Genomic DNA, 17,887 nt, shown 5'->3' with positions numbered 1-17,887 from the left:
ACCTTCTGAAGGGAAGGCGAGGATGCCTGTTTGAGAAAACAGCTGTCCCGAGCCACGCACACATTTGTTGCAGGGTGCTGTCAAATCTGAGCCTTAGGGACTCCCCCCATGCAGAAGTTCCCCGCTCACGACCTCCTTCGAGGCTCCTGGTTTTGCAAGCCCCCTTTCAGCTGCTGCTGCTGCTGCTGCTGCTTTAGGGAAGGCGCCGCCTGCTTTCCCACTCCACCTCCTCAGCATCCCTCCGCTCGCCCCGGGGCCGAGAGGAAGCTCCACCAGGCGCGCCAGGAGCGGCCCCCGCTTCGAGGAAGCGCCTCGCCTCGATTTAGAGGCCCGCAACGCGGCGCTCCTACCCCTTCCTAGCGCGGGCGCCCAGAAGGGAGCTGCCGAGTCCGCCGAGGCGCCGGTCGCCAGCAGAGGGAGCTGCCCTGCGGCCGGCAAGGCGCGCTTTCCTCTCCGCCGCCGCGACCTGCGAGGAAGAGGGGAAAGCCCCGGGACGGAGCGGAGGCGAGTGGCGCGGCGCGCGGCGGCCCGGGGGCTGAAAGAGGTAGCTTGGCGCGTGGCCCGGCGGGGGCTGGGTCCGAGGAGCGGGGCCTCCCCCCCCCCCCGAGCGTTTCCCCTTCTCACCCGGCCGCTTTCTGGTCTGTAGAGAGGCTGGAGTCGGAAGGAAGGCCTACCCGCTGCGGCGAGGGACGGGCGGGTGGGTGAGACACGGGGGTTGACCCGCGCGCCCGCCCGTCCTGGAGGGCATTCCCCGGGTTGCCCCCCACTCACGCCGGGCTCCGGCTGCAGCCCCGAGCCTAGCCATGTTTAATTGCAGCTTGCCTTCGATCCCGTGCAAGTTGCAGGCTTGGCAGCGCACTGCAGTACCTGGGGGACGGACTTCACCGGCGAGCCCCACGGAGTAAGGGGATGCATCTTGGTAGCATTAGGATAGTGACCTTCGCCTGCGGTCTTCACTCTCCTTCAGTGGCTCATAGGGCACCCTGTACTAAAAACAAAAAACAAAACCAAGGCAGCAACTGACGAAACATGGGTTGCCCATCTGCGCCACTTGGTGAATGCAGGAACTGGGAGACCGGTTCAGGAGCCGTGGAACTGGGAGGGAGTCGATCTCAGGCTGGCCGACCTCACAGAGTCGTTGTGAGGAGGGGAAGCGGAAAGGGGTGGTGGTGGAGAGCACTGTACCCTGCTTTGAGCTTGCAGGAAGAAAAGTGGGATATAGCTATAATTTATTGATTGGGATAAATCAGAAGTAAACTGTTGAACTGATAATGTACCCCATAGTTACTTGGAAATAGGTCACCTTGAGATGAATGGAATTAGTTGAATACAGCTATGGTTATATTTATTTCTGCATAAGATTCTGAATAATTGGGTTGTACTCGTCTGCTATACTTAATTATTGGTCATCCAATGAACTTACTTCCCAATAACAGCGTCTAGATGCAGACTGTTTCAATTGTCACTGGTGCTGTCTTCTGAGCAAAATGTTCTGCATATGATACAACTCTAAAAGTCAAAACAAAACCTAACAATTTATGGTATTCACACAAATTCTCTCCCCACGTCCACACCAGTCTTTTGGAATAAACTCCAGTAATCTGGGGATTAGAAATTGGAGAACTTGGTAGACTTCTCTCCAGTTTTTAAGCACTATGTTAATATGAATTAAATTAGGTTTATGCAAAATGTATGTGAGTATGGCTTCACTAGCAGCACGGAGTGAACTAGCGTGAGCCACTTGAGAATGATTGGGCTTGATTAGAATGACCTAATGAAGCCTGACCATTCACACAGAAATGGCTCCTGCCAATATTGTAAAGTGGCTTACTAAGCAAGCCACTTCAGAATATTTGAAAATTAATTACTTCTCTTGGTCTTCAAAAGGTCAGAGGATGTGAAAAAAAACATTTTTGATTGAATATAGAGTATTTCTGCATCAGATATAAAATTTTAATACAATATATTTTCTTAAAGGACTGGTCAAGAAACAGCCTGCAGCCAAAGCAGCTGCTGTGGATTTAGCTATGAGCAGTTTTTCAACCAGCTTCTAAGCTAAGCCAAGGCAAGGCAAATACTTTTTTAAAAAAATTATAACCGAGGAAGTGATTATAATAGCCGACATACAATCAAAACATTTTTCCCCACATACCCTACCCTCCGCCAAGCAGGAAAAGTGATTAATTTGCCAATATCCTGAAGTGGCTTGCTTATTAAGCCACTTCACAAAGATGCAAGAGAAAAGGCTTGCTTTGGAACAGTTCCAGTACTTGCATGTGCTGGAACTGAGAGGAAGCTCCAAACCAGAGCAATCCTATCTGCATCAGAAAAGTAGACACACCTTGATAGGAGCCAGAAAGGTGTGGGTAGGAATTGCTGTTGTTCAGTGGCTGTTTTTAAGGGTGCACCATTCCATCCCTTTAGGGCTCCAAACAGCAGGCTAAACAGTTGTGTACTGTAGTCAGCCCCTTTGTTGAGACAGAACTGGAAAGCGGTCTTTCTATGAGGAGTGCAGAGCTGTTACCTTGTCTATGTGTTGGTAACAACTGTTATGTTATAAATGACGTTTTTAAATTGTTGGTTCTTCGTGTACAGTTAGACATAGAATCCCCATGGGTGATGAAGCAGGAAAAATTAGTGGGTAGTGGCAGAGGAGGAAGGTAATGGAGATAGCAGCTTGTGAATTTCCAGATGTTGTTGGGTTACAGTCACCCTCTTCCATCATTTCTACAGGTTTAGGCTGATGGGAGTTGCAGGCTTATAACATCCAAAGAGCTGTAAATTGTCCTCTTCCCATTTCTTTAAAGGGATGATCTTAGTTTCATCTTCTTCAGTCAGCCCCGTAGGTAACTGCTCGGTATATATACTGCAAGTGTTCTAGTTTGGGAGAAGTGAGCACTTCTGCATTAGCAAAAGCGACCCCAGCTTCAAACAGAAAAAGGCACTTCATGGGCCTTTGTGTTGCATTCAGTTCTCTGAGCAGCTTTCCTTTCGTTCCATCTGGATTTGGAATTCCTCCGAAGGAACAAACTGATGCTATGAGCCTAAACAGCGTATAGCACAAGCATCTCATTTTTCTTAATTCTGAATTTCAGACATGCTGTTTGCTGGCTGAACTGTTGAACATTGTAACTCATTAAACGTTTTGTGGTGCACATTGAATTATAACCGAGGCCCATGTCATGGGGAGGTCATGATGGTGAAGTGACATGTATCATTTTTGTGATGGGTTTTTGGCCTGGCTTGTACAATCATGACTGTACAGTACATTTAGGGCAGTGGTCAGAGAACAGGGGTAAATTACCCCAAATGGGGTAAAAATGAAAATCCTGGGGGTAATGAGGATGAGCAGAGCCCCAATATTGATGCTCTCATATCCAATATGAAGCAACATCATTTCTCCAAAACCTGAAGTTTTCAAGTAAGTTGAAGCTTTCAAAGTAATTTTGAATAGATTCAATAAGATTTTGAATTCAAATAATTTCCTTCCTTTCAAATCAAGGGGGTAATGTTGGTGTATATAAATTTTTTTGGGGGGGGGGGTAAAAGGTTAAAAAGTTCCCTCACCCCTGATTTAGGGAAAGAGTGGATGTTCTTCACAGTAATTTCACCCCTGATTTAGGGAAAGAGTGGATGTTCTTCACAGTAATTTTTATTGTGCATTTTGCAAAATGTGAGGCGACGAGGATCACAGGATTAAATGGGAAAGGCCTTCATTCTTAACCCTCCCGTGTTTTCCCACCTGTTGTCTCTTTTCTTGTGACAAAATACCCAAGAAGGAGAGAAATATGGAATTGCTGTGCAGCATCTTTTGATGAGTAGCGGTAGGAATGGTCTGTATGGAAGCCCTCTTGAACTCAAAATGTGTTTCCTCTGGACAAATTCTCAAGTAGCAGAACTGAACTGTGTGGAGAATAAGCTCAGAACAATGATGCTCATATTAAAGAGTTTGTCGCTCAAATGCTTGTGATGGGAAAGAACTATAAGTGAGCTGAAACAGTACAGGAAAATCTAGGGTACACAAAGCACTTCTTGGTAAGATGTGGTTGGAGCTGGGAGTGCTTTGCACTACTGTTAAACACCATGCTGGGATGTTTATTGTACTGATCTCAAGTAGAATAATTGAATCAGCTGTTGCTTTCAACGCCCTGCTACCCTAATCCAAATCAAAGCAGACCTGACAGGTGGTTGTTCAATTTTCTCTTGAATGTCTCCGGCACTGGAGTGCTCAAAACTATTTAACTTGAAATCACCACTGAATAGCCTTCTTAAATTTGGTGCCATATTGTAGCTCCTATCATCTCCAGCCTGTGGGGTGTACGGGATGGGAATTTTGGGAGTTGTCTCCAGGTGTAATCTAACACATCTGGATGGACACAAAGTTGGAAAGGCTTCCACAAAGCCTCTGTGTAAATGGAGCTAAACTTAGTTATGCTTTTCTTGAGTTTTCTGCTTGCATGAGTGTGCTACCATTTAAATTAATGTGACTGCTGTGGAAATGAGCATCTTAATGTTTAATATATTCGCGAAGGCTTTCACGACCGGGATCTAATGGTTGTTGTGGGTTTTTTGGGCTCTTTGGCCATGTTCTGAAGGTTGTTCTTCCTGACGTTTCGCCAGTCTCTGTGGCCGCCATCTTCAGAGGACTGGAGTATCCAACAAACACCAACAGAGCATGGACAGAGTTCTTACTCCAGTCCTCTGAAGATGCCGGCCACAGAGACTGGCGAAACGTCAGGAAGAACAACCTTCAGAACACGGCCAAAGAGCCCGAAAAAACCAGAACAACCATCTTAATGTTTGCCTTTTAAATTACAGTATTGCAGTAATAATAATAGCTAAGGAAATAACAGCGCTGTAACTATTATTGGACAACTGTATCAATGTTGAATGTTGATTGTACTATATAATATGGAACATCAGTTTTTGACTGTGGTGTTTCATTACAACATTCTGGCCTTTAATAAATCCTGAGTTAAACACTAGGAATGCTTATTATTACTTATGATATTCCACTGAAAGGAATGCATCCCACTGATTATATCCATTATTATGTTGTAACTGTAGGCCCATTGATATTAAGATGACTATTTTAGAATAAATGGATTTCAGAAAAAAATCTAGTAGATATCTGTCTGTCGTAGACTAACAAAAGAAAAAGAAAGAAAAAGAAAAAGAGAAAAGAATGCTTTGGTATCTTAAAACTAGCAAGTTTATTTTGATGCAAGTTTTTATGAACTGTAACCCACTATCAAGCACAACCAAAAATAAATACTTTTAAATTCTGCTCATTGAATTAGGAGAATTAAGGGGAGAAATCTTAAAAGTGCTCAGCTGTCTGGATTGTGACTTTCAGTGAGTGGTTATTATGCTAATGGTTTCACTCTAACACTTTAAAAATATAATATAATATGAGATATATCTATTCAGAAGTAATTTCCATTAAATTTAATGGCGCTTATGCCTAGATGTGTATGAAAAGTGCCATGGTTGTTGTTATTGTTATTTACTTCTAATATACATTTCTGTAGTACACAGGGAAATAGTTACCTTACTGAAAGATCTTAGTTGTTTCAGAAAACTCCTTTAATGGCCAAACTTCACTGAGGGATTCCATTTCTTGTTCCAGGATATGCCATGGCGAGTTGCAGAGGTGCTTTTAGGAATCTCAATGTTTGGCTTGGACTCTTGGAGAAGTCTCCGTACAAACTCTGTGCACCCTGGAAGCGGGTTCTTTGTTCTGCAAGCCAAGAGCCAATGACTGCAGTTGTCCCCAAACACATCTCCATCTCCCCCATTAAACACTATGTATTTTTAATACCTTTGCCCCAAAATATTCTGAGGATTTTTGTTCGACTTAAAAGTGACAAAAGGTCTCAGAAGAGGATGAAACAAACTGTGCAAGAAGAAAGTGAGGAGGAGGAGGAGGAGGACGAAAAGGAAGAAGGAAATAGTTCAGAAGATGAGTTTGAAGATGACTCTGCTGTAGTGAAAGATTACAAAGATCTTGAAAAAGTAGTGCCCTCTTTTCGGTTTGATCTGATCATGAAAACTGGTCTAGATATTGCAAGGCAGTAAGTATACAAGTCTAAAGTAGCATGCAAATGAAGAGATCAAACATGAAGTGTCTTTCTCTGCACTTATTGCTAGAACATAGCATTAGGAATACAGTAGATTGTCCTGTGCCTTATGGAGGAAGAATTCAGTCTGAAGGAGAGATGCCATTTAGAATCTATTCCAGTAATATTTTCAGTTGCTAGGTTTTGGGCATTTAAAGTCCCTAACAAAATAGATAAGTCAGCTAAGTACTCAGGTTTTAGGAAAATTACAAGATTATTTGCATTAGGAAAGAAACTGCTGTTTTGCATTAGCAAGGAAGAAACTGCAGTTTCCTTGGAGTATAATGAGCTTGCCTCCAGCTTAAGTACTTGCCGGCAGTGTAACGTGCACTCAGACCTCCTGTCCAAACCGGCATTCTCTCTCATTACAGTATTTAGTGGGGAGCCCCTTTCATTGAAGTGAGGAAATCCTATGCCAGTTCCTATGTAGAGAGCAGAGTTTTGAAACTATTGAAATAGCTTTAGCTTGCCAGGGGCAACATTCCGTCTAATTTTCTGCTAGTGCTCGGTTCTGGCCATGATCAGAACCAAATGGGCAGCAGCACTAGCTGCAGGTGCGTGGTAACGATGTAGAGTTGCATGGCTGCAGAGCTGCATGGCTGCACACCTTCATAGCTTAGAGGGAACATTGCCGGGGAGGTTTGTACCAGTTATGGCATCTTCTTAGACCAGGAGTGGAAATCTTGCTTTCTAGAAGCCGTATGCATCCTCTCATGGCAATTTTTGTGGCTACAGATCCTTGCAGTAAAAAAAGAAGAAATTCTGGCCTCAACTAAAAGAACTGATGGATACGCATTGTTTTTTTTAATGTGGAAAACCCAATTTTTAGACAGTGTGGCTCATAGCAGATCCTTGGTGGGCAGAACTGGCCCTGAAGCTTGCCCATCTTTGCCTTGTATCTGATTGAGGACAAGTGATTGAACAGTTTTTAAAAATTGCCTTACCGTGGTTATGAAATTGATCATATGACTACTGGTAGTTTGATCTTAAACATAGTTACTTGGAATTATGCTTTGTTGGTTTAAATGGAGCATTGCAAAGTATAGATCTTGCAAGTAACTCTTGGAAGTCATATGGATTCTCTTCCCTGGTAAGAGTGGGAAAGGGCTGTAGCCTTATTTAGCCTTAAGAAATGTAGCATTGGTTTCTTTATTACCAAATGTTGATCTTGACTCTGCTCAGATATTATGACATTGAGTCTGTTGTGTTAGAACAGAGCTGTGCAAGAGTATGATCCTAGGACTCAGCAGCTCAGCTTTTATATATGTGAATAAAGTTAAGGATTGTTTTTGTTTCCAAGCAAAGTGGAAGATGCCTTCTACAATGGTACACTCAGGCTGAACGGAGAGAAACTATGGAAGAAAAGTCGAGCGGTAAGGCTTTCCTGAAACAACTGTTGACCAGAATTTTATTGTGAAATAAAGGGCACGTAATGGAAATTGTGCAATATGTTGTCACAGCTGTCTGCCTGTGTGTTGTACAGCAGAATGCACAACCAAGTGCATGATCTGGGTATGTCAACCATGTGTCACATAGCTGGAACAACCACACACATTGGTTGCACAATTTTGGGTTTCCACTGTCCATACTTTGTAGGATTCTGACCATTTTGTCTTAAAGTTTTAATATATATCCTCTTGTCACACTTTAAGACCAAATGAAGGATACAAGAGGATAAGAGTGGTACCTCGACTTACGAACATCTCTATTTACGAACAGTTCGAGTTACGAATTGCTCCATTTGCAGAAAGTTGCTTCGACTTGCAAACGAAGCCTTGACTTACAAACGGAAAAAGAAAAAACCTTTCCTGCCTTTTTTTTGACCTAAGTTCATCTTAGGTCAAAAGAAGAAAAAAATCAAAAAACACCTCCCCCTAGTGGTAGAGTACAGAACTGATGCCTCTACCTACAAACAGCGCCTCGACATCCGAACGAAAAACAGGAGGTACAGATTAAATGGTTTTCAATGCATTCCTATGGAAAAGTTTGCCTTATGAACTTTTTGACGTACAAATGCCGTTCCAATACAGATTAAGTTTGTAAGTCGAGGTACCACTGCAGTAACACTAGTAGGGTCAATCCTAATAACATTGCTAAAAGAATATGCTTTGCAATATCAAGAGCTGCGGTTATTTTTTACCCACCTGTTTAATCCTCATTTATTAAATAACTTGGAAGACTTTAAGACACTAAAACTGCAATAGTCTTGATTCTAGAAGCCAGATTTCTTTTTTTGAAATATAGCTAAAGAGTATATATTTTTTCTCCTGGCTGCACACATGTAAGGAGGAGGAGAGGAGGAAATGTGTGAGCCTTACGCTTTGGTTAAGTTTCTTTCAGGTCATGCACATAGTGCTGAACCGTGGTTGAGCATTACATACAAACAGACCAGCATGAAAAATCAGAGAGAAATGCAGGATGTTTCTGGTGGTCAGAAAAACAAGGAAGAGTCTGTGCAAGTGTGATATTATTTATGCCTCAAGCCCATTAGTTTGGTAGCTGTGTATCCTGCTCTTCTGCGTCCACGATTCCAGATCCCTGGGGAGGCAGGAGCAAGTTTTCATGGACTAGGTTAATATATTTTAATTCTATTTACTAGTGTACACAGTTTAATTTGTAAACAGTTTTGACTTGTCCAATAAAATAGCTCAGGTAAGCTTTAGAATGTTTATGTTAGTCCTATGTTACCTTTTGAAAGACAGACAGACAGAAAGTGGGTGAGAAAGAATTCTCATAGCAACAGCCACCAGATTCCAAGCCATTCTTTGGTAGAATGTATATGTATTGTATGGGAGTCTCAGAGATGGTGTACTCCGCCCAATCTTCAGGGGATGTCTCTTAAGGATGTGCTGGGTAGGAAGTGATGGATCTGTTCCTTTTGTGTCCCTTTTTGTAGCAAGAACAGTGAAGGTTTCCATACTGACAAGAAGTAGGCTTGTGATGGTGGATCTTGATCTCTGTCCATGAGCCTGCATCTCTGCAGATAGACAGTCTGCCTCGTTCTGTGTTCCCTGGGATGCCCTTCAAGGGTCGACATGATTATATCTAAAGTTTATATTATAGCATAAGCTTTGCTGGATTCAGACTATCCAAGATTGGACTTCTGTTCTTAAGCATTTGGCCTATATTTTTAAAACAGTGAAGGTATCTCAAAAGTTAAGGTTACTGGAGCTTGGAAATCTGCATGTTTTGTCTCCTTACTAAAGAAGCACCATGCCATAATTCATGTATAAAGCTGCATTAGAAGATACAGCTGCAGCACTCCAGTCTTAGCTGCAAGCGGCCTTTTAAAGCTACAAAATGATGGGAATGAAGAGTATGGAATCAAAGTGTTGTCATGCAAGCTTTCCAGAGTATGTACTGCAATTTTTTGTGTTGGGAAAATAAGGCTTACAGTTGTGTATTCTTTCCCCTGTCTTCAGGTAAAGGTTGGTGATACATTGGATCTCATAATTGGAGAGGATAAAGAAACAGAAACTGCTGTAGTTATGAGGATTGTCTTAAAGAAAGCCTCAGAGAAGAATGAGAACGATAAATACAAAGTGGTATTGAGGCGGTGGAAGAACCTAAAGGTGCCCAAGCAGGATGTATTTAAGTGAACTAGGATTTGCATGTGGTGGTAGTTTCCCTGTGAACATCCATTTTTGTTACATAGTACATGAATTTTGGTTAAACAAAATCCTCAAACCCTTTTTAATAATTTCAGTTGGCAACTTCTGTACTGATAACATTAGTAAACTGTTCCTGTGAGATTCCGTTTCTGCTTTTTCATTCTGAGAAGGAAGAACAATGTTTCTACAGAAGACATAACGATGGAATAAAAGGGAAAGCGACTCAACATGTCTCTGTTTTTTAAAAAAAGTTTTAGGATGCTCAAAAGCTCTAGGAGGGGAAAATGGCTCCTTCGTGTCTTGTTATAATAGTTATCACCCCTTTCAGCAAAAACAAGTTTGGTAATACCTTTAAAAAAAGTCTAAACTTTTATTTGGGATACTGTATAAACTTAGCCCACTTTTTCAGATGAATTAATAAGTCTCAGTAGACATGGGGCATACCAAGTGTACCCTGTAGGCTGCGTGTGATCCTTTGAGGCCCAAATGCTGCACCTCTAAGTCCCTTCAGGACCCCAAACATTCCTTTTTGTTCTAAAAATCCTCTTGTTTTTTATAGAGGGAAAATGTTGCCATATTTTGAGAAGCCTTAGCAGCCTGGTACTCCATACTCCAAAGTTTTTAATTTACAAATTTGTCATTGGGGAGCAGACCCAGTTTTTCCCCCACTAAAAAAACATTAATTTGTTTTGGCAAGAGTAGGTAGCTGCCAGAGACAGGTGTGAGCCTTCAAGTTCCACGGTAGGTATGACTTTCCCCTGGACTTCTGGAAGCTACCTATCCCCACAGTAGTCAGGTATAGATACAAATGTGGGGAATAATGGGAGGAAATCCATTCGTGGGTCCATGAGGTGATAGTTTTAGCACTGGTAATAAGGATTACCAATAATTCCCATGGAGACTGGTGGAAAATCTTAATGGTAATCATGGATTTAAGGGTTGTTAAAAGGTAATTTGAGTAATTCAGAGAAGCTATGGGCTATGCTGTGCAGGGACACCCAAGACGGACAGGTCATAGTGGAGAGTTCTGACTCAACACAATCCACCTGGAGCAAGAACTGGCAAGCCACTCCAGTATCTTTGCCAAAAAAACTCCATGGACAGAAACAAAAGGCTAAAAGATATGACGCTGGAAGATGGGACCCTCAGTTCGGAAGGCACTGAGTGTGAAAAGCTGTACTGGGATACAATCTCAAAAATGATAGAATGATTTCAATACAAATTCAAGGCAGACCTTTCAACATCACAGTAATCCAAGTTTATGCACCAACCACCGATGCTGAAGAGGTTGAAACTGACCAATTCTATGAAGACTTAGAACACATTCTATAACTGACACCAAAGAAAGATGTTCTTCTCATTATAGGGGACTGGAATGCTAAAGTTGGGAGTCAAGAGATAAAGAGAACAACAGGTAAGTTTGGCCTTGGAGTTCAAACGAAGCAGGGCAAAAGCCAATAGAGTTTTGTCAAGAGAACAAGCTGTTCATCACAAACAGAACACACAACAGGCGACTCTACACATGGACATCACCAGATGGGCAATACCAAAATCAAATTGATTATGTTCTCTGCAGCCAAAGATGGAGAAGCTCTATACAGTCAGCAAAAACAAGACCTGGAGCTGATTGTGGCTCTGATCCTCAGCTTCTCATAGCAAAACTCAAGCTTAAACTGAAGAAAGTAGGAAAAGCCACTGGGCTAGTCAGGTATAATCTAAACCTAATTGCTTATGAGTACACAGTGAAAGTGAAAAAAAGATTTAAGGAACTAGATTTGGTGGACAGAGTGCCTGAAGAACTATGGTTAGAGGCTCGTAACATTGTACAGGAGGCAGCAACGAAAACCATCCCAAAGAAGGCAAAGTGGCTGTCCAACGAGGCCTTACAAATAGCAGGGAAGAGAAGGGAAACAAAATGCAAGGGAGATAGGGAAAGTTAAAGAAAATGGAATGCAGACTTCCAAAGAATAGCAAGGAGACAGTGCAAAGATATAGAACAAAATAATAGAAAGGGAAAATCCAGAGATCTGTTCAAGAAAATTGGAGATATTTAAGGAACATTTTGTGAAAAGATAAACATGATAAAGGACAAAAATGGTAGGGTTCTCAAAGAAGCAGAAGACATCAAGAAGAGGTGGCAAGAATACACAGAGGAATTATACCAGAAAGATCTGGATGTCCCAGACAACCCAGATAGTGTGGTTGCTGACCCTAAGCCAGACATCCTGGAGAGTGAAGTCAAGTGGCCCTTAGAAAGACTGGCTAACAACAAGGCCAGTGGAGGTGATGGCATTCCAGTTGAACTATTTAAAGTCTTAAAAGATGACACTGTTAAAGTGCTACATTCAATATCCCAGCAAGTTTGGAAAAGATCAGTCTACATCCCAATCCCAAAGAAGGGAAGTGCTAAAGAATGCTCCAACTATCATACAATTGCACTCATTTTACACCCTAGCAAGGTTATGCTCAAAATCCTCTAAGGTAGGCTTCAGCAGTATGTGGACCGAGAACTCCCAGAAGTACAAGCTGGATTTTGAAGGGGCAGAGGAACTAGAGACCAGATTGCTAACATGCACTGGATTATGGAGAAAGCCAGAGAGTTCCAGACAAACATCTATGTCTGCTTCATTGACTATGCAAAACCCTGTGACTGTGTGGACCAGAGCAAACTATGGCAAGTTCATAAAAAAATGGGAGTGCCTGACCACCTTATCCATCTCCTGAGAAATCTATATGTGGGACAGGAAGCAACAGTTAGAACTGGATATGGAAACACTGATTGGTTGCCAGAAGAAATATCAACAATCTCAGATATGCAAATGATGCCACTCTGGTGGCAGAAAGGAGGAATTTAAGAACCTCTTAATGAGGGTGAAAGAGGAGAGTGCCAAAAATGGTCTGAAGCTCAATATATAAATAATAAAAAAAACACTAAGATCATGGCCAATAGTCCCATCACCTCCTGACAAATAGAAGGGGAAGATATGGAGGCAGTGACAGATTTTACTTTCTTGGGCTCCATGATCACTGCAGAGGGTGACAGCAGCCACGAAATTAAAAGATGCCTGCTTCTTGGGAGGAAAGCGATGACAAACCTAGGCAGCATCTTAAAAAGCAGAGACATCACCTTGCCGACAAAGGTCCACATAGCCAAAGCTATGGTTTTTCCAGCAGCGATGTATGGAAGAAGGCTGACCGCTGAAGAATTGATGCTTTTGAATTGTGGTGCTGGACGAGACTCCTGAGTCCTCTGGACTGCAAAGAGAACAAACCTATCCATTTTGAAGGAAATCAACCCTGAGTGCTCACTGGAAGGACACATCCTGAAGCTGAGGCTCCAATACTTTGGCCATCTCATCTCATGAGAAGAGAAAAAGCCCCTGATGTTGGGAAAGTGTGAAGGCAAGAGGAGAAGTGGACGACAGAGGACGAGATGGTTGGACAATGTCATCGAAGCTACCAACATGAATTTGGCCAAACTCTGGGAGGCAGTGGAAGACAGCAGGGCCTGGCATGCTCTGGTCCATGGGGTCATGAAGAATCAGACACGACTTAATGACTAAACAACAACAACCAAAAAAAGGTCATTGATGGCTGACAGATGCAACTAAATGTAAATTAACACTTGCCTGGTGGTAAAGGTCTGTGCCAGTTATACCTTCTTTGTTTGTAACTTCAGTATCTCTTTTTCTTGTTCCTCTCCTGGGATGAGAGTGAACGGTGGACACTTTCACGGATGCACTGACTTTAAATATGGCAGCTGGAAAAAGTGATGCGTTGCATCTAAACCAGTGTCTGAGGCTCTTCAGCCAAGAGATTGTTCTCTTTCTTGCAGTACTTCCCCCGTTTACTTTATATTTAATGATCAGCTATAACAATCTTCTTTTCTTTCTTTTTACAGCACTGAAGTATTCTACCCTGCATTTTACGTTTTCTGATTTTTTTTAGTGTTCGTTGGTCAGCCTCTCAATCCAAAAAAATCTTTTAACGTTTTGTAAAAAAGCTTACCCCAATCCTTCATGTTTTTTCCTCTTTTTTTGACCCATTTCAGAAAGGTGGTCTCTAGATACAGTACAGAATGTTGTTACAGGGCATTAATGAGCAAATGTATTATAGTATTATAGTTTCTGTTTGTTTTCCTTTTATATCTAGTCATATGCCCATAAACAATGTTTTAAATCAGTGGCCTACTGTATTTGCACTTATAGAGCAGAGTTCTTAAATATACTATAAATAGTGCTAAAACAGGGAGATCATAATTGAGTGATTTGCTTCAGGAACCTCATGCAGAATTCAGCTCAGAAAGAGTTTGAAAGCCATAGTCATGTATACATCGCTCTCACGGTTGTACCAGTAAGAGGGAGTTCTAGAACAGAGACATTGCTGTTTTCTTCAACACAAGGGAAGCTTTCTGTACATCTGCAGAGTGAGTGGAATTGCAGAAGTAAATATGACAGCTGAAATAAACATTGGAATTTTGAATTAGAGCTGGAGTATCTATTTCTATGAACTTTTAACATATTTGCTTTCTGCTACTAAGTCCAAAATACAATTTTGTTCGGATGACTTAGAGTTTCATCCAGTATTACACAAAGCTCAGTATAGTAATGTAACAGAATTTTCCTTTCCTTCTCTGCCCTGCCACCATCCCCACCCTTCCTAATCTGCTTGCTTCACTATTTGGGTCACTTTTCAATCAAAAAGTTCCATTACTGAAAGCCTTCCATTGGGTGAAGGAGCACATATTGGACTTCATCCTTATTGTGTACTATGTATTAATGTGTACATTACTGAATTTATAGAAACTGGTACACCTCTGTTGCACCATATCAGCAACCAAGCAATTGAGGAAGTGCCAGACATTGGCCAGTTTGTTGTTCATAGTTGTGCTAGTACAGCAGGAGTGATGTTATTGGCAGTAGAGTTTCTCTTCAATTTTGGGCTGCACATGACTTTATCTTATTGCACTTCATCTTACATGGAACAGCACATTGACCAAACAAAACTGGCTCATCCTTTTGATGATGTACTCTGAGTACTTCCCAGAATCCTCTCCTGCACTGTGTCCATCATAATCTTGTTTTTCAAAACTAAAACATTTTTACCTTTTATGATTTGTAGGGCTCAAAAATGCATTTTCACTGTGTCATACACTTTGTTAGGCTGCTTTAAAGCTAGGTTTGACCTTAGGATTTTATTTTTACATTGTAATAAGTGTCATTTGAAAATAGCAATAATTCTTTGTTCACAAAAATTATACAAAAGAAAGGATTCATTTCCAGAGTGATATACAATACTTACCTTTTAACTGGTAGTCTTATTTTGTTTTCCTGTATCACACAAAGTTAGGAAATGATTCCCATTATTTTTTCACTTAATTTGACATTTACTTCCCAATATCCTGTTCTGATACTTCTCCCATTTATTGGTAGTGACATTGGTACAGCAGCACCAATTAAAGAATTCTTCCTTCAATTTTGGGTTGTGTGCAACTCAAGCATAATGAAATGAAATGTTTGGTCTTTTTATTCCCACACATTAATTGGCAAAACCATAAAACTGCTCTATTTAACCACTGTATCAGTTGGAATATATTTTGTTACTGATGTTCCTTCTTCCTTTGTTAGAGTTTTAAAATGAAAGGATGGGGAAATAGAAAAGATTGCAGGCCAAAACAGAACCTTTTAAAAAAAAATACTGTAAAGCTGTTCTCTGAATTGTGTATGATGAGCTATCACGGCAAGGGCAACTGACGCCAAAAAAGTTATCAAAACTGGATGTGCCTCTTGCAAAAGGACCTTCTCACAAAAGAAATGCTTAAGTTAGAACAATTAAAACACAGTACTTTTTCTAAATGGCCTTCAAGCCATGTGCACATCTGTAGTTGCACAGAGGTTATAACTAGAGATGGGGGCATTCGTATATGAATATCCATGCACAGGTGGAAATCATGATTTCGCTGCTGCCGCCAGCTCCGCAGAGGCTTTCTATTGCGCTGCTGTCCACAATTAATTACCCAGTCCTGGCAGGAGGTAGGATGACAAACATCTCTGCTAAGTCGGAGAGTGGCTAATCCATTGCAGAGAACAGCGTGATAGGAAAGCCTCCCCAGAGCTGGCAGCAGCAGTGAAATTGTGAGTGACGAAATAACCCTAGTTATTTCCACCTGTGTGGGGAAATTTGTATTTGTATACAAATAATCCCATCTCTAGTTATATGCTGTATTATGTCCATGGATACAATTACTGCTTCACAGGATTTATTCCAAACGAGAGGTAGATATATATTGTATCTATGAGAATTTATGTGGTTGTCACCAAGAACACACTAGATCATATACTGTATAATTCATATGATTGTTACTCCAGAAATTGCAGGATGGAGGCTGTTTAGACTGTATGAACTGGCTTTTGGCTACATATCTGACACTCAAATATGCATGGAGGCTATGTAATTTCAACAAAGGCAGCAAGGCAAGGCAGAAACCCTATACTGTACATACAGTATATACTTCCAGGCAAGTAGGGATTACCTTTTGCCACGTCACTTGGTCAAATTGACTGACAAATTCAGCTGTTGGATACATTTACCACTTAAAAGCTGAACTATTTTCAAGATGTTTTCTAAAACTAGGCAAGATTCTGTTACTGATGTTCCAAATACCTCCGTGCTCAGAGCAAACTATACAAAGTGTATGTTGCACACTTTATGTTTCAGAAAAAGATCAATATTTGTCAAAACTAACAACTTGTAATTTTCATGGCATTTTATGTTGTTGAAAGATGCTTTTAAGCAACATACAAACAAAACAAAACACTCCTTCATTTAATACATTCATTTTGCTAAATATGCATTAACAGAGATGGAAATTTTTTAAAAAATATCTGCTCATCTTTGGTAAAATGTTCTCTTGGATTCAATTAGACCAGGGGTGTCCAACCTTTCACCTTCCTGGGTCACATTAGAAGACAAAATTTTGGTTTGGGCCGCACATACATTTGGTTTGGACCGCATGGGGGGCAGCCCTAGAAGTCCTCCGCAGCCCCGCTCCAAGCGCACTTACGGGCAGCTGCGATCTCAGACAGCAGAGGCTGCCAGCTTCGACTCTGGTGGCTTCATGGGGCCGGGAGGGGGTCCACCTATTGACAGGGACGGTGCAATGCAGTCATGCAGCACCCCTGTCCCTCCCCTCCCACTCCTTCCTTCCTTCCCTCTCTCCCCCTCTACTGTTGTGACATGCCCCGGCCACATTCCAGCTGCAAGCGCCGGCAGTGTAACTTGAAACTTTGGAATTTCTTTAAAAATAAAAAATTGCACCGGGCCGCATTACGAGCTGATCTGGGCCACATGCGGCCCTCGGGTTGGACAAGCCTGAATTAGACTGTAGGTAGTTTCTTCATGGATGGTACATCATTTTTGTAGGATGTTGCTAAATCATAGCAATTGTCTACAGACAAATGGTTTCAACAAGGCCTGACCAGTTTTTTAAAAAGTGTCTGTAATCACAGGAACATGTAATAGTGGGAGCTGTTATCGTGAGAGCTACATATTCGTAAACATTCAAATGTAAGCTTAATTCAGTTGCTACAACAGATGTATTTGAATATATGATTTAAAAAACGCATGTATCAAATGAACATGTCAGGCCAGCAGTGATAAGTATTACATAATCATTGTAACAGCAGACAAGCTCCCCAGTCCAGGGCCGCCTGCATGACCTAATGTGTATATGAAGCTATTTGGAAATCTATCTGGTTGAAGGGCATGGGGAAGGGGTAGGTTCATTGCCCCTACTAGATGCTGGAGAGCTCCATGTTCTAGTCCCATGGAGAAAAATGAGGCATAATAATTATGAAGGGTTTTACTAGGACAAATGTGCAGCTAACCTTATCTGGATTCAATAAAGTAGCTATAAGAAAACTGGTTTAGGGCCACTGATTTTATTCTTATAACTGAAATGCCATGACTACCAAAGAAAGAGGGGGAAAATTATTGGAATGATGCAGAACTCCCCAGAAAAAAGGCAAACAAGTTAATATTTCACTATCATTTGGGTGTATTTAATGGAAACATACAACCAATAAATTTGGCCACTTGAACTTCAGGTAATTCCAAATCTATTAGTTGCTAAAACAATTAGAGGTTTTTTTTAAAAAA

General features: G+C 41.5%; 1 protein-coding gene across 1 annotated transcript; it reads left to right on the top strand.

The window, feature by feature from the left end:
• Positions 1–363: 363 nt before the first annotated feature.
• On the top strand, positions 364–9,869 carry MTRES1 (mitochondrial transcription rescue factor 1). Its single transcript, XM_020808948.3, has 4 exons — positions 364–544; positions 5,630–6,074; positions 7,420–7,492; positions 9,542–9,869. Exons 2-4 carry the CDS (start codon positions 5,638–5,640, stop codon positions 9,716–9,718), a joined length of 687 nt encoding a protein of 228 aa, XP_020664607.3. The 5' UTR covers positions 364–544; positions 5,630–5,637; the 3' UTR covers positions 9,719–9,869.
• The last annotated feature ends 8,018 nt before the right edge of the window (positions 9,870–17,887 follow it).

Source organism: Pogona vitticeps, chromosome 1 (genome assembly GCF_051106095.1).
Source record: "Pogona vitticeps strain Pit_001003342236 chromosome 1, PviZW2.1, whole genome shotgun sequence".
NCBI classification, from domain to species: Eukaryota; Metazoa; Chordata; class Lepidosauria; order Squamata; family Agamidae; genus Pogona; species Pogona vitticeps.
Note: the sequence above shows the minus strand (reverse complement) of the source record. Positions and strands in the feature narration are given on the sequence as shown.

What these genes read in the sequence shown, in the direction of transcription:
- MTRES1 (XM_020808948.3), top strand. Translation starts at nt 5,638, where the DNA reads ATGGCGAGTTGCAGAGGTGCTTTTAGGAATCTCAATGTTTGGCTTGGA. An exon ending in GGTCTAGATATTGCAAGGCA is followed by an intron (nt 6,075 to 7,419) that starts GTAAGTATACAA and finishes TTTGTTTCCAAG; the next exon opens with CAAAGTGGAAGATGCCTTCT. An exon ending in TATGGAAGAAAAGTCGAGCG is followed by an intron (nt 7,493 to 9,541) that starts GTAAGGCTTTCC and finishes CCCTGTCTTCAG; the next exon opens with GTAAAGGTTGGTGATACATT.